Source organism: Triturus cristatus, chromosome 9, assembly GCF_964204655.1.
Source record: "Triturus cristatus chromosome 9, aTriCri1.1, whole genome shotgun sequence".
NCBI classification, from domain to species: Eukaryota; Metazoa; Chordata; class Amphibia; order Caudata; family Salamandridae; genus Triturus; species Triturus cristatus.
Genome location: NC_140592.1, coordinates 955,735,470 through 955,753,170, shown reverse-complemented (window position 1 = coordinate 955,753,170; position 17,701 = coordinate 955,735,470). Strand labels below are relative to the sequence as shown.

The 17,701-nt window shown below is 40.7% G+C and overlaps 1 protein-coding gene across 2 annotated transcripts in view; it reads right to left on the bottom strand.

Moving 5' to 3' along the window:
- Nucleotides 1–3,460: 3,460 nt before the first annotated feature.
- The window catches only part of LOC146799142 (interferon-induced very large GTPase 1-like), a 98,744-nt gene continuing 84,503 nt past the window's right edge, over nt 3,461–17,701 (bottom strand). For both annotated transcript variants that reach the window (XM_085626585.1, XM_085626586.1), the window contains one exon: nt 3,461–12,644. In XM_085626585.1, coding sequence (XP_085482711.1) covers nt 5,341–12,639 — 7,299 coding nt within the window. In that variant the 5' untranslated portion in view covers nt 12,640–12,644 and the 3' untranslated portion in view covers nt 3,461–5,340. The remainder of the gene's footprint in view (nt 12,645–17,701) is intronic.

Genomic DNA, 17,701 nt, shown 5'->3' with positions numbered 1-17,701 from the left:
TTTATTAATGAACCTGATTCAAGAAATGTTATTGACTTTTTGAAAGATCTTGACAATGGAGTACAATTTGTTAGCCTGGAGTTTGATTGTTTTTTACGCCAAGGTGGTATTACACATTCCAAAAGTGCGCTCTATCACCCACAGACCAATGGTTTGGTGGAGCGTATGAATAGAGTACTTAACAACTGTGTACAGTGGGCTTTGGCTGGGAAGTGTAATATCCAGAATGCTGTGAGATCCATGTTATGGTTCAATCGCACCACGCCGCACTCCTCTACCAAAGTGTCCCCTTACGAACTACTTCGAGGGAGGAAACCTTGCTCAAAAGTTTGTCCTGGATGGATGACCAGATGGGTTAAAATGGACTCTATGTGTGATGTGGATGAGTTTGTGAGATATAATGTGACTCAAGCCCAATCTCATAAGAAACTTTATTTTGACTCCAGGTAAAGATCTGTCTCTCAACCATTTGTTGTTGGTGATATTGTATGCATTAAGATTCCTGTCCATAGTAGAAAGGGTAGCTCAAAATACTCTGAACCTTTCACCGTCGACAGAGTGTGTGGAAATGCTGTAAGAGTTAATTTAAAGAACTGGTGGAATATCTCTAGAGTTGTAAAGGTCACTGGGCGCATCAATCAAAATTCACTGTGTAGTCAAAATGATGTTTCCTCTTCATCTCTTCCTACTATGGTGGGTTTACGCAGGAGTTGCCGCCAACGTTTTGTTCCTGCTAAGTATCGTTAGAGTTTTTATCTTCTTTCTTCTTTTTATTCTTCTTTCTCTTTTCTTTGTTTTCTCTTCCTTTTCTCTTCTTTATTTTATTGTTTATGAGGAGGAGGTTAATGTAGTGTCTTTCTCCCATGTTTAGAATGCTTGTGCAATGATGTTCTGGCCACAAGCATTCTATTTGGAATGGTGATCTTTCGAAAGTAAGCAGTTACTGTGACTTGGGCTTTGGATTGAGCCGGCTGCTGCGCAGCACCTGTCAAGTTCAATAAACTTATATTCAACATACATTGTGGATTGGAGTACTTACTACACATTCCAAGTGGACAAATTAAGTGTCAGATCACGTGTCATCACATCCATCTAGTGGGAATCAAGTAATGTCGGATAGTCAAGCATGGGAGAGCGCAGCCGAGGCGGGTACCCCATGTGCCAATGGCAAGTGAATGTATTGGGATAATGGAGGGGTGAACAATATCGTGTACCGGTGTGAAACAAAACAAAAACAAAAACAACTGGCATATCTGAAACATAAACAATAACAAGAATACTGTGACCAATGGGGGTAAATCAATAACCCAGTCCGTCATCATTTGCTTTCAAGACCCTTTGGAGGAGACATGCCTAAACAAAAACAACACAAAAAATAACACCCCAGAACACTTTTAACAGGGACTTTTGGCAAACGTGGGCTCAATCATGATAGCACACTCACCTAGCTTTCCCTGAACCCTGGGGGTCGGTAGCCTTGTTTGTGGCGGCCTCAGTCAGTCATTGTCATCCAGCGCACACACCTATTCTCAGGAGGTAATTCCCTGTTTCGATCCACATCCCCTGCGTCCTATGATGCTTCGGTGGGAGCCAGCCTTTACCATCTGAGTGGGAACGCAAGGGAAAATAAAAATACTGCAGGAGACAAACCCTAATCACTGTGGCCTTGTCAAGGGTAATAAAACTACTCTGAATGGGATCTTTTGTAAATCTTGGATCCCTTGGATTAACTATGACACAGTCCCCATCAATACTCTTTGCTTTACATCCCACCCAGCCAAGTCTTCTTGCCATATTAATGTGTGGTGACACAAGGGACACGTTCACTAAGGCCTGATTGCACCAGTGTTTCACCTAAAACAGGTCTGCCGTTGCTCCCCTCGGACCTGGTTTATTAGGGGGTACTCCCATTAGGAATCCAACTAGCGGAGCAGATTCAGGGGAGAGATGTAGTAGAGTGGTGTCACCCCGCAAATAGTGTGGGAAACCTGTTAAAAACAGGTGTATCCTGCTCATTAGCCCTACTCTGCTGCACAACCTCCTGCCCATTAGCTATTTTTACAAGAGGCATGCAGTCGGCCCCACCCCATCTCCCCTGAGAAGGTAACAACACATTCTGGATCCCTGGCGCAGTATGACTGAGCCTATCTATCACCACCACAGGGCCTGTGGGGAGAGACCCCATGTATTCATATATGCAACACGTGCATCTTCTGCGGACCTGCCAGGCCCATTGGGTACAGCTGTGAAGCCTCAGTACGGGCTGTGGTAAGGATGATTGGATAACTTTGCCTCAATCCCTCTAAGCCACAATAATAATGGTGCCAATATACCTTTAAACATAGCCTCAAATGTTAGCAACAGTGCCTATTCAACTTTAGAAACATCACCCATATCCAAGCTCACAGCCGCCCCCTTACGGCCTGATAATGCCTTTTTACCCCCACCTCCTCTTCTTATTAGCTAGGGGTTCTGTAAGGGGTGAGGTATTCATATCAGGAGGATCCTCAATGACCACTGACTGTGTGTCGGCTGGTGAGCGTGTTGGTCCAGGGAGTTGGATAACGTCCCCTGCGGTGTCAACTTGGGGAGTGGAACCATATTCACTTCTGGTGTTTTCCATTGAAAGTCTTCTTTCAGTAAATTATATCTCCTTTGTGATGACGTTCGCCGCCCGCACTAGAAGGGAATCAATAGTAGTGATTGTATCTCCTCCTTTGACACTCGACCCCAGCTTCCTTTTCCCCCATTGGGATACATTTATACAGTGAATACTGCAGTCAATTACCTTGCAGGCCAAAGGGGGTGGCCCAGCCCACCCTCCTCTGGCCGCTGATGGGTGCAGATGGGCCCGCCCTTGGCTCGGGCGCGGCCTGTGCTGCAGGAGGTTGCAAGGCGCTATAAACGTGCAGGTGGTGTTGCCCTGCCCCCTCCTCACAATACGTTGCAGCGCTTCCGGGTGTTGAGAGCTGCAGGCAATGTAGTCCTGCACAGGGGCTCTGGGGTGATTAAAACCAGAAAAGTCTACGTTGCCCAGGCCTCCAACTTCAGAAATTCCCACACTGCGGGAGGCCAGGATGCACAGATGATGTGGCCTGCCCACTCCTCATGATAGGTTGCAGTGCCTTTGGGCACTGTTAACATGTGGGCGATGTAGTCCTGCACAAGGGCTCCGGGGTGATTAAAACTGGCAAAGTCTCAGGCCCCCAGGCTCACAACTGGCATCAGAGATTCCATTCATTAATAAATGAAGGAGCAAAGGTGGAAAAGTGGGCATGTGAATACTCCTAGAAACCTACCATTGTCACAGATATCTAGGATTACTCATGGCATTTGATGTAAATCTATTCTGACCTTTTCCCCTTTGCCTTAATTAGAGAGTATATAAAGCCATTCCGAGTTCATATTGCAATATTATTCAAAATACAACTGACAGAAGGCAGAGATAATAACAAGAAGCTACTCGAAACAGTGACACTTTATTAATACTTCAGCATATTGTATCAACATTTTCACAGTGCCACTTCTAACAGATCAATTGGAATTTCCATCAGACACTGTTGGACAGACTAAGAAATTTTATTATGATTAGTTAATAAAAACTGTAGCATACATAGAGATAATATAGCGTTAAAAACAGCCACAACAAATATCATTAAAATCTCATTAAAACAAAGTGCAGCATTTGTGTTGAGGGGGAATTAGCAAAGTTCTCTGTTCTTCAATTGCTGTGCAACTTGCTTTAAAAAGTTTGTAAAACGACAGTTAAAGATAGTATCCGTTGGGTTAAAACATGCAATAATGGCTTGTCTACAAGTGCGGATGTTTTGTTGATTAAAATGGGCTCTTAAAAACATCGAGGCATGTTATCAAGACAGGAGATAAAAATATTGCCGCTTTAGCGGCAGAAAACTGCTGCTAAAACGGCGATAATGGGCTTGATAATATGCTCTATGGAATTCCAATTGAAGCACATGTTAGATGTGAAGGACATCTAACCTGAGCTTCAATTGGAATTCCATAGAGCATATTATCAAGTCCATTATCGCCGTTTTAGCGGCAGAACGGCGATAATTTTATCTCCTGTCTTGATAATATGCCCCATCCTCTTTTCACTCAGGAGGTCAGGGGAGACACAGACTACATGAATGATGTTCTCCTCAGCCATATGGCAGAGTCTACAGGTTAAAGGTTCTGTTTTCTGGAGCCAAGGCACAATGTGGCCAAGCCTGGGGAGAAGACCAAAGTGATTCTTGATAAAAGCCTCCTTCTGCTTGGACCATCCGGCATCTAGATAAAATTGGGATTTGAGGACTCTATACCCCTTTGTACAGTCCAAGCATGTGATCTGGCTGTTAATATCTCTTTATAGGGTACAGCAGAGATTATCTTAGTTAGGGCATGTATAGATTTTTTTTAAAGACCCTTGAGAGAGTGTTGCATGCCATAAAGTTTGTATTCTCAAGTCGTCGATGTCAGAGTCAAGATACAAGCGAGCAGGGGTGGTTTTACTTTTTTGTATTTCATGCAGGGAGTTTTGTTCAGGAGATTGTCTGATGAGGATGATATTTTTTTCCATGTTTTGATGTATGCCCCCTTTCTAGCAGTTAGTTGATTCACTAGACCAAACTTGGCGCTGATCAGAGCAGGGGAGGCATTGGGAACAGAACGAAAGAGCAAGTTTATGTGATGACTGAATTCAGAGTCCCTGCATCTTACCCTCGTAGAGTCTCACTTCAATAAGACAGGCTTAGGATTAATTTTGCTGCAATTAATTTTAAATGGGGAGTAAAGCTAGGGCTGTCTAGGGATCTCTGCAATGATGGAAATGCCAGAGTTAAGGCACCACCCTTCCTGTCTTTGCCGATGAAAGGAACCTTTATCATTGTATAAGACACCAAAATATGTATAGGTTGGAGGGACTAGCACAGCTGCTTTATCAGTCCATGTAGTGCAGTCTGGAACCTAGTTAAGTCAATTATGAATCTTAAGTTTCACAGAAAAACCACTGCAGTGTTTTCAAAAACCAACCCGAGCAAAAACTCAGGTTTCACAGCAGTCTTTGTTTGCAAATGACGATAAAACGATACACTGCATTGGTGCAAGTGTTTGAAATCTGGCCAATTTGAACTTTGGAGAGATACTATGTACCTCTTTACGCAATGAACACGCTGTAAATGTTAATATACATTTACATACATAACCTTGACATATAGTGGTACTGGATTGTCACACATAACACTTAAAGAAAGAGAATGGTCTTAAATAAATAGAGGTTGTGTCAGAAGGTATTACTTCATATAAATATTGGGTTAGAAAACATCTTTGTGATGTTAACATTTACAACTGTTTCAGTTCCGAGATGGCACTGTCTTTTGTAATTTCAGTCCATGCTTCAGGGATTTCCCCTTTTCCCTCAAACTTTCCTAAGTAGTCTCTTTCTAGTGTACTTCGGAAATGGCACACAAACCATTTCCAGTAAGACTGGCTCGAGTTATCATGCTTGATACTCCAGGTGGAGTATGGAGGTCCAGCTTGTCTATAGTTCTTGTAGGGGAATTGATTGCTTTCACTGAGAATACACATGCAGTCGCTTGCCACAAGACTGGAACAAATGTCAGTGACCAAATGATCAGTTTCATACCATTGTATGCCACTGACGGCCTGAGGGCGATGGAAATGAACACTGTGGTCCCCACCATGACCAGTAATTGTGCTTGTGCAAATGGCTTTACAGAAGGGGCACTGCTCCATGCATCCACAGAGCTGCTTTGCTAGTATAAGATGAGGTTTTATATCAAATGATTCAAAACTGATTTCAGAGAAGCTCATCCTCAAACATTCTACTCGACTTTCCCATGTTTTACTCAGAGCCTCTTTAAGAAACTCTAGGTCTGGGATTTCTTGATGTTCAATGACTTTCAGGTCACTTCGTGAAATGTTAAGGTTATCTCCAAGTTTTCTACAAAGTTCATCTAGCCACATTGATGCATTTCCATGTTTATCTTTTACCACTTGTGTGGTTTCACCAAAGACCAAGATAATAAGGTTTTGGAAAAAATCCAGTGTAATGTTCAATATTGTCTTCAGCCTGGAGTTTTTTGCATCTAGCCAGTATTCCTCAACACGTGCTTTGATGAAAGTTTTATAGTAATCTTCAGGGAAATGAATGTATTGCCTGAACTGCTCAAAGTCCTCCTTCTCAGCAAGAGATATCAGAATGTGTTTTTCAAACTGGGCTTTATTTTCATTGAAGGCTGGGTAATCCGAACGCATTGAGTCTGCTATTTTCAGAGGAACAGTGTCATAAATTGCTTGCTGCACAGCTTCCTTAAGCTTGTTGCACAAACAATCTGCAAATGTTGTAATGGATGTCGTTCCCTGGCAAGAGATTTTAAAATAATCAAAGAAACCCTCCCGCTTACTTTCAAGATAGGCCACTGGGTCATTAGATTTCTGGAATTCTTTATGTATTTTAATAAATTCAATTGCTGCAATATTGCATAAGTAAAGTGATAAATCAATTTGATATTCTGTTGTAAAGTTAAAATTTTGACCTTGAGATGAACTGCTGACTTTCTTTATGTCGTTGACTATCTCGTGGATGTAACTTTTATTGTATGCCATTTTCTGATTTCGCTTTGTTTCAATATATTCATAAGTGCTCTGCCTTATGCGACCTGTTACTTGATTTATGTGTGACCTATCATTCTCAGTAAAAGATTTTGGAATGAAGTACACATACTTGTGAATTTGAATATGCTTGGAAGGATCAAGGGAAAATGCCTTCCTCTTGGAAACATCCTTGAACCTGCTCAATAAATTAGGCACCTTTTGAAAGTGAGATAGGAGAACATTTTCTACATCAACCATGATATTCGGGTCCTCTGTATGGGGAGCACTAGAGGACAATTCAGTGACCCACTTAATCCACAAACAATTAAAATGATCCTTAAGTTTCTCATCATCCAGTGCTACATTTTTTAATCTTAAAGCTAAGTGTTTGCTTTTCTCAAATAAATTGTCTGCATACTCTGACTTTTTTAATTCCAATTTACTTTGACTATTTTTATACCTGAGCAGTTCTTCAGACTTGTTTTTAAGTTCATCAATAAGTTCTTGTTTTAGAACCTGGAGCTGTTTCTCCACACTACCTCTCCACTGGACAAGTACTTCACAATCTGTACCTTCATTGAAATAGACTTCTAGTTCCTTGAAAATACCACCATACAGCTCTTGAAACTCTTCCTCCAGATGTTTATTCTCTATATGGTTTATGCTACCATTTCTAATACGGTTGTTGTATTTATTCTGCAAGTTCAGCGTGTGGCTCCTAAGCTGCCAGGTCCAGTCATTGAGTTTCTTTTCTAGTTTGCTGTATGCAGAAATTTCTAGTGTATTTTTGAAGCTGAAAACAAAGTTCTCATTTAACAAAGCCCTCCAGAGATCTTCAATGCGATTTTTCAACTGAGATATGCTTAAAAGTTTAGATTTAGATTCTTCTTTTGCTATCATTAAAATCTGATTTCTTAGATCCTGAACATTCTGACTGTAGTTTGGATTAAGCGGTGCCATTGGTGGATTTCCTTCCCACAGGTGAGAAAAGTAGTGAATTTGCTCATTGGCATCAAATCTGATAACATCACTGAAGCAAGTCACATCACACAGTTCCTGCTGCGCTGCTGTCCTAGCCATTTCATCCAGTTTTTTCTGAAGGCATTCTCTAGCCTCCATGTTTTTGTCTTGGGCTGATAAATGTCCAACATTCTGATGAACAAACAAACATCTTGGGGAAAGTTTAACTTGTTTCATTCTTAAAAAAGCTTGGACAACAATTTGAAGAATATCCTGAATCTGAGAAGCATTTTCTCCGTAGACGTTTATTAAAGTCATGTTGCCAAGGCCAATGACAAAGGTAGCCAGCTCATTGTCAAAATTAAGTGCTGACTTATTCTCTCTTTCAATGGACTGAAGGCCTTCTGTGTCAACAACTAGAATGTAATCAAAACCATGATCTTTCTGGAGTTTTTCATCAATTTTAACAAGCTGCATAAATGCTCCACGAGTGCATCGTCCAGCACTGACAGCAAATTGCAGACCAAACATTGTGTTTAGCAAAGTTGACTTTCCTGAACTCTGTACACCAAGTACAGAGAGCACAATCAACCTTTTATCACCACCTATATTCTTAATTAATTCATCTAAAACTGCTCCAACCCATTTTACTGGAACATATGAAGCATCTCCATCCATCAGCTCAATTGGGAACCCATTAGCCATCAAATCTGCTGCTATCTGGGGAAGCATACTCACACCAGCATCTAATGCCTCATAGATTTGTCCCAATTCCCTCAATAGATGCTCAAGGCCAAACATAGAGGCATTGATCTTTTTGGATAGTGTTTCTAAACAGTTGTCCACTTCATTGTTCTGATCTTTGTCTTGTTTTATTTTTGTCTCTTTTTGTGACTTTAGTTCTAGGTATTGTTGACGAAGGTTTGTAAGTTGTTCACAGAATACGTCATCTATTAATACTTTGAGCCAATGAAGAAAAAACCTTTTAGTTTTAGCAGAACTGGTTTGCAATGTACGTATTAGTGATTCCATTAGGCTATTGATGGGTTGTGCTTTTTGCAACTGGATCATCCGAATAGCTTTTTTTTCTGATTCAATGTCACTTCTGTGCTGTTCTATGCTTCTGTTGCCTTTATTCCGCAGGCGGGTTAGTTCTTTGTCTTTTTCACACCACTTGTGCCAAAGGCTTCCCTGAAGAGGAAGGAACTTTTCTTTCACATCTGTTACAGGTGTATCGTCTATGTGAGACATCAAAGTCCTGGCAAGAACCTTGCCTTCTCTACATTCCTTCCTGTCTTCATCAACATGGAATCCATGCTTCTGTGCAACACTTGCACAGTCTTCTAATTTGCAAGTATGAGTAAACCCTGCTAACAGCTTATTAATTAATGTTTTCAGTTCATCAATTAATTCTGCTTCATTTCTGTTCTTCAGAGCAACCATAACTTTGTTTCCAGAAACTACAGGATCACTATTCTCTAAGTCATTGCATAGACAAATCGAAGGTTTTGGGGAAGTTAGAAGGTTATTCAAGAATTGGCTCTCTGCTGCTTCCTTGTCAGAGCAGGACATGAAAACAACATTGACAGAAGAAATATCCTCTAAAAAGGCAGCTTGCTTCATGTGTGTGATAGCATCCCCGTGGAGATTAGTAAATGCTATGCACTGGTCAAATCGGTCATCCTTGTTCCCACTTGGGCAATGCCAGAATATTTCTGCAACACCCGCCATAAGGACCGAGTCCTTGCTACCGCCAAGGCAATTGCGATGGAAAAATATGTTACGATTTTGCTTATTAAGCAATGAGTTCATGAGCTGAGATTTAGAATGTGCAGACTTGCCAATTCTAAAGAAAGACACTATAGGAGTGGGTACACCAGAAATGGATTTTTCAATGTATGTGTTCTCTTTTGCCATTCCCTTTTTTTTAGTTTGCTGCCAATTTTTGCTGACTTGCCTAAATGACCAGAGAGGAAATTCTATTTCTGAAGTGCATGGATTTGGAACCAGTAAAGGTAAAGCAAATTGGCACACAGAAAGCTTTGTGGAAATCCACTGCCTCATAAAATCATCAGCACAGTGATATATAGCCATCTGCACATCCATGGGATGCACCAGCGTTCGGTTTGCAATAGCCTTTTTATGGGTTTTCCCAGGGAAACCAAATATCTTGCCCATTATATTCAGTGGTTCACCAGAAGGGTGTATTTCTTCAGAAATTGTGGCAAGATCCTGACCGGCAAGATCTTCAGACTTGCAAGACAAATCCCGTGCGCGGTAGTCCATTATCATAAGCTTCTGTAAAAAATAAAAGGGAAGTTCATTGTTGGTGCTAGGCTTACTTTCAGATATCTGCAGGGTGAAGTGGTCTATAACGTGCACATGCTCAGGGGTCATTTTCTGTGGATAGTAGTTTTCAAGTCCAAGATGCTCTATCAAATCGGAAAGGTCTTTATTTGGGATAGCAGCACATGTTTCAGCAACATTGTGGTAAAGGTCTGCTGTTTCTGAAACTGACATATCTACCTGGTTGGCTCTCAATGATATTTCATTTAATTCTCTTATCAAGCTTTCTTTGTGAACCATACCACTTTTACTGTTCCAATGTCCTAGCTTGATGTTAATTAAGTCTTCCTCTAGTGATTTAAAGTCATTGCATTCAGTATATTTTTCAACCACATCAGACACTTCCTTTGACAAAATCTCTTTCATATGGCCCATCATGAAATCAAAGCGTTCTTTTTTCTGTCTTACAGACACCTCCTTGCACTCAATTGCCAATGTTAAGCTCGTCAACAACAGAAAAGCTTGCGCTCTGGAAGCGCTCTCTTCCTTCAGACATGCATACATTTTGTGTGCATCTTGCATGTTGTTGATCATAAAGTCGATTTCAGAGCCCCCCAAAAGGTACCGAAAATAACCAGATTCCAAGGAGTACCCCAAAGGAACTACATATGAAACTAATAAGAACTCAATGTCTGGTTGTACTCTGGCCCTCAGCACTTTGAATATAGAATATAAAGCTGAGCTGATGTTAAAGGTGGCCTTTATCTGAGCATCATGCACTGCTTCGATGTGGGAATTGAAGCTTAATTTTGCTTCCTCTATGGATCTTTTCTCTTGCTCTAGTACACCAATAAACTCATAAAAATTTGTAATGCTCATTTGCTTTTGTTCTTCTTCGGGCTGATAAATCCATTTAATTATGGGAGAATATATGAGAGCATTCTCATTGGAATAGACATCAGAATTTAAAAGGCAGCGCATTTGAGTTTTGATGTATTCACTTTCATTTCTCTGCGCATTTTCATATGATTTAATTACTTTTGCCAAGAAATCTGGAAGCGCTTTGTTGGAGAGGCACACACGAATCCAAATACTGTAGTTTCTGTCTCTTTCATTCAGTTTCTGCTTGAAACAGATTAGCTTCTTCAACTGCTCTTCAGCATGGGTGACTTCCCAAGATTCAATGTCTCGTAAGAATGCTTGTGCTTCTTCCGCTGCACTAATAATCCCTTCTCCAAAGAGTAAATGCACATCTTGTTTTGTTATGGCTTTGTAGGCTTCCATTAGACACGCTCCTAGTTGATAAACATCTTTAAAATCATTCCTGTGACACTGAAGGATTATATCCCAAACTGGTACCAAATTAAATCCTGTATCAATTACAGACCAAGTTTTATTACTCGCCATTAGTCCTGACTTCCATTGTACTAGGGAATCTGCTTCCACCGGACCCCCTGTCTTGGTGACAGACAGCTGAATGTTTTTCTCAATAAATTCTGTACTTTTGCTGTGGGAAGATGCTTCAGAGTGAGAACTAGACACACCCACACCACCTCCTGCACTTAGGCCAAAACCACAATAGCTTGCTCCCACATAAATATCAAGTGTCTGGGTTGATATTTTTTTCACCTCTTCTATATCTTCGATTTTGAATCCCTCGGAGGAAGATTTCCACCAATATACCCCTCCAAGATGGAAAGGGCCAGTATCAGCATGAGAGCCAAATTTGGTGAAAAATTTACCAAATCTAGTATTCAGCATCTGAACTTTGTCTTGTTCTGTGGTAAGACCTAGTAGTTTTTCAATTTCGGTGAGCTCGCATAGAGCTGCAGTGGAAAGTCTGATTTGATGGTTTTGAAAGAAACACGAGGCAAGCGGAATATAGTTGTACTTTGTGGTACAAATAAAAGTATTCTCAGTATGTGACTTTTTAGTTTGTTCCAACTCTGAGCTTATGCTATAGTCATTGCTGCATTCAAAATTAAAACCCATACAGCCTACTTTGGCCTTGCAGCTAACAGTAAATCCTCGACTCTCCATGACTTTAGTGAATATCCTTTCTGATGAGTAAGAGGAAAACTCTTTTTTCTGAAACACAGGCCCCTGTTCGGGACCAAAGAGGCTGAAATTCTCAGGAATGCTAATGAGATGATCCCGCTTCTTTAAAATGTCCTCTAGTTTATTGGTCTTGTATATTCCTTGCAGGATCCGTCCTCCTGATGCCCATTTTAACACCTCCTTATCATCTAGATTTTCACGAGCTGACAATGAGCATTCTGTGAGTTGTATCTCCTTGTGCAGACTTTCTATTATCTCAATCAAAGGTTTGCCTGAAGTTGGCCAAGAATTTTCAGGTATGCTCATAGCCTTGCGCAGGTTCTCCAACTTCTTTTTAATGTCCTCATCATCTTGACTTTTTCCAAGAGTCTGCATTTCTTTCACCTCCTTAAGTGTCAACTTTGCCTGTTCTTGATTCTTTCTCATCAGTTCCAAGCGCTCATCTTGCAGTTTCTTCAAAGTTACTTTGTTGTCTGGTATTTTAAGTATATTTCTGAAGGCCCGTTGTTGCCATGGTTGCTTTATATGAGGTTCTACCTTCAGATAGTCTTCATGGCTCAGGTGTTTCATGGCCTGTGCATTGGTCACCCCAAGAACTTCCTTCAGCTTGGGGAGCCAGAACTTTGCATCAAGTCCCTCATCATTGAGAATCTTCTCAAGTTGATGTCTTCCAGAGTCTTCCAGAACCTGCTTGCCAGTGTGATCAATATCATCAGACATTATTTCTGAAATAAAAAACATGTTATTAGAAGCAATCCTTTTATAGTTTAACAGCCTGCCAGAGTTAGGTAAGCATTTATGACAGACAAAAAACAAACAACATAAACAGGAGAAAGTTGGCAGGAATGAAGAAACAGTTTTGCAATTTCATGACTGGTTTTAACAAATATAATAATATGCTTTTTATCTTGGTGCCTGCCTAGTGTAGGAGTGTCCTTTCGGGCAGTCTGGCACTGCCAGTTGGGCCAGCTTGAAAGGGTCAGTGTGTGGGACATATTTTTGGTCCAGTGGGCCGTGATGGGATCAAAAATAGCCCAAACACTGGCCCTTCTGGCAGTGCCAGAGTGCCCGAAAAGTCAGTCCAACACTAGTGTTGCCCTAGATGTATTTGGAACAAGGAAGCCATTTCAGACAAATCAGCCTGCTGCAGTTAGTATGTGGCACACTAAATCCCGACCCCTGTACACCTTCAAATTACCCTTATCTAAGAAGGATGCTTTATGGAAAGCTTAAGTGGACAAAATTAATGCAATAGCACCAACACTTTAAATAGTAGTTAAATGCAAGAAAAGATTAACTGACAAGGAATCTGAAGGCTGCAATGAGGCCAGGAGGAGGACTGGAAATCCATGAGGACTTGACTTCAATGGAGAAGCAGGTAGTAGCAATCATTGGACCTGAGATGTTAACCGTAGTTGATGGCACAGATATTGATGATCCTGAGACCTTACCAATAACACAATGTAAAATGAAGAATTTTTTAAATTTTAAGTCAGAGTTTCATACTTACAGGCACTTGAAGGTATAGGCCCTCACCATAATGTAGAATGCTTTTAATGCAAACTTTCCTAAGTACATTGGACGTGTTTGTATTTTTGTATTTTATCAAATGTTTGTCAAAAGTTGGATATGAATTTACTATACTATCTTGTCATGCCAAGCAACAATTAATTTTCTCCGTGATGCTCATATTATTGCAAGTATATGTTTAAGAGTTTAATTTTTGTGAATACCAAGATATGTTTGCTCATAACAAAGTCATTCACAATTTCATTACTCTACAAATTATCTAAATTGTCAATCTAGCTTCAACAGATTTAGGTGCATTTCAATGTGCATGTACCATCTCTAACACTGTTAATATTTAAATATGTTTTCTAAGCAGCGGGACTTTAATAGCGGTATAGCCCTGCTACGAAGGGCTATAAGGCTATTAGAACATTCTGCCACTAGAGGGCAGAATGTTCTAACAAATTAAACAAAGGCTTCTCGAAGCTCGAGGGGATTTAAATCCCCTCGAGCTTCGAGAGGCTTTTGTAAAACATTGGAATGTTGCTCTGCGGGCCTTTACCGGCCCGTAGAAGCATGGAGCACTCCATTGTCTACAATGGAGCTCCCAACATTCCAATGTTCTAATATACATTAAACAACCATTCATATGAATTACCAAACATCGGCACACAATTGAGCCATGGTGGGCAATAACTGGATTTTGTGTCAAAACTTATGGTTGCATGGTAAAAAACATTCATAACACAAATCACTACATTGGTGTTTCTTTACTAATTTCCTACTCCGCTTCATTCATAATAAAGTGTGTCCTAGCCTCTAGCCTTACGATTTCCTGTTACAGTGACCTGGACCTTATGTGGATATGCTCAAACTCTATGCTTTAATTGCTCCTATGCTGATCTTTGTTTCATAAAAATACATACACTTCCTCCTCTGTATTCAAACCTTTGGGACATTTTGTTTCCAGGTTAACTATGTACCTGCTCTCCAACTGTCTCAGTGATCTCTCACGGTTTCCTCCCCTAAGATGTTTGGGTACTGCATCCACCACAAAATAAGAGAGAAATCTCTGGTCATTTCCATGTAAATCATATATGTGTCCTGCCACTCGGTATGTCCAGTCCTTTTTATTGACAGCCCTGAGGTGTTGCAAAATTCTGCAGTGAACTTGTAAGATGGTATTCGCAACATACCTTAGGCCACACCTGCAAACTAATATGTACAAAACAAATTCTCATTTGCAGTTGTAAAATCCCCTAATCTTTCTAGGTTTATAATTGAATGGCGTCATGAATTATTTTGTATTGACACTGTGTGTGCATGCTTTGCACCTGTGGCACTTGTAGAAACCGTCAGTTCCCTGCAGCCAACTCCTTTGCTTTTTTATTTCTGGGCTACTCAGGACCAAGGCATCCCTCACAGAGTATGCTCTATATATATATATATATATATATATATATATATTACCTACTGGCGGTCGCCAGTAGGTAATATATATATATGCATGGCTTATTACACAATTGAGATAAACTAAAATATTTAAAAAAAAAATAATAAAAAAAAAAATTATCCACACTCTCTCCACCCCGTGTGCAAATGGTGCCCGAAGGGCACCATTTGTGCATGGCTTATAAAATATACGAAAAATTACAATATTACCTTTCAAAACGAAGTGCATCATATGTCCTCCATGTGCGCACGGTGCGCGAAGCGCATCGTGCGTACATGGCCCATCTAGCGTAACGTGGGCACGCGGTGCGCGTAGCGCACCGCGTGCCCACCGTGCGTGCACGGCACTAACTGCGTAAAGTGGGCGCGCGGTGCGCAAAGCGCACCGCGTGTTCACTGTGCGCGCACGGTGCGCGCACGGAACGAACTGCGTTAAGTGGGTGCGCACGCCACGAATGGCGTAAAGTAACTTAGCATTTAAAAAACCGTACAAATTCACTGAAAAAACCATAGGTTTCACACACGTTATAGTTAGGAATTAGCATTTAAAAAACCTTGCAAATTCACTGAAAAAACCATAGGTTTCACACATGTTATAGTTAGCGGAAATTTTACTGATAAAAAACCAATGAAATTCCCCCGTTATAGTTAGTGCAGGCAACTATAACTCACGCGACCGCAATCTTCTGCTGATGACATATGTGTCTTTATGAAAAAAAAATATTTGTAATATATGTATAGCTAAAAATGTATGGAAGAAGACATGGGCAAAAAAGTGTCTAAATACAGTATTAGCATCAGCAGAAGATTGCGGTCGCGTGAGTTATAGTTGCCTGCACTAACTATAACGGGGGAATTTCATTGGTTTTTTATCAGTAAAATTTCCGCTAACTATAACATGTGTGAAACCTATGGTTTTTTCAGTGAATATATATATATATATATATATATATATCAAATTCAAATTTCAAAGCTTTATTCGATATTCTGTATTGAATTCATAAAAGCATACAAATTAAAAACAGACACACACACCAAAAAACAATCACCAAGGTGAAAAACAGGATTAAAAAACAGTGTTGATACAGATCGAGCATATCGTATTTGGAGAAAACAGATATAATAAAAACCATATAAAAACTGATGTGTACATTAATAAAGTACATTACATAGACTTTCAGAATTTTATCAGGAGTTTTAAAAAGCTGGATGTAGCGTGAGCCACTGAGTGGTTCTCTAGCTGTTGCAATCTCACATAAGCAGCTCTACAAGAGCGGAGGCCCCACTCTTTAAGGATTGGTCTCAAAATAATCCTTCGTGGAACAGAATAAAATTTACAAAATAAGAGACAGTGCAAATTAGATTGGGGCGATGAATCATCACAGGGGCAAGAGGGCAAGTCCCTCGACCAATTATTGCAAGATGGAAAAGTAACAATACGGAAGAAAGTACCAAATCTAAAGCGTGTTAGCAACATTCTTGAGAAACAGGTTAGGTCACCAACGAGGTACATTTGCGGCCCAGGTTTGATGGTAATTTCCTGGTATGTCAACACAGTGTTTTTTAGTTTTTCTATAGACCATCTTTTTTTAGCTAGATGTTTCATGGCCAGTTGTTTCAGTGATTTTCTAGAAATCGATTCCATAGTAGATGGGGTAGAGAAAAACTCGGGGTGGCCACACTCAGTCAACAGGTCTCTGACTCCATCCAAGGTGAGACAGTCAATAATTAAGTTGCGGTTAAAAGCTGTCTCCGGGGTAACCCACACCTTGTGCCATAAAAGAATAGGTGCAATTTTAATGGTGTCAGAAATAAAAGGGATATCTAATTCAATGTGGGTACGATAAGTGGCTGAGGATTTTGGGGCTCCCAGCAGATATCTGAGGTATTGATTTTCAATTAATTGAATAGGTGTTATATTTTCAATACCCCAGAGACCCGATCCATAAATGGCCGTGGATGTACCCTTTGCCTGATATAGTGTAATTAGTTCTTTGACTGGTCTGCCACCAAGTTTAGCCGCAAAGTTGTGCAGTGCGCCAACCGCTCTCGAGAAGGCTAATTTTCTCGCTTTTACCGCTGTATGCCCGGTGCATTTCCTGTCAAAGGTTATTCCAAGGTAGGGAAATGTATCGGTGGTCTCCAACCTCTTACCCTCAAGGTATATAGAACAGGGTACTTTCTTGAAACTGTGCCCACAGGCCATGATATACGTCTTAGAAGTGTTGACTTTTAGCCCCTTATCATTCATATAGATATTAAATTTGTCGACAGCTCGCTGAAGCCCCAGCCTGGTTTGCGAAATGATAGCCGCGTCGTCGGCATATAGTAGTATGGGGACAGGGTGGGAGGAAGGGAAATCGAAAGGGAATCCCTTGAGGTGCTCGCCAATAGAGTTTATGTATAGAGTAAATAACAGGGGTGCAAGAATGCACCCCTGTCTTACTCCCCTCTTGATGGAAAATTTGGACGAGCACTCACCTTGTTTACCAAAGCGCACCCTGGCCCCAGCGCCCCTGTATAATTCCTTGATAAAATTTAAAATTGGTTGGTCGATGCCCAGGTTCGACAGCGTGGACCAAAATTGGTTATGATCCACGCAATCGAACGCAGAGCTCAAATCAATGAAAGTAATAAAAAGGTTCCCCTTCCTGGCTTGGGTGTACTTAGAAATAAAAAAATACAAATTTAAGCTCTTCCCTACTGTTCCCATGCCGGTGCGGAAACCATACTGGAGGCTGGATATGATGTTAGCTTCCTCAGCCCACAGTTGGATTCTCTTTAAGACAATGCGACCGGCCACCTTCATTAGTGCGTCAAG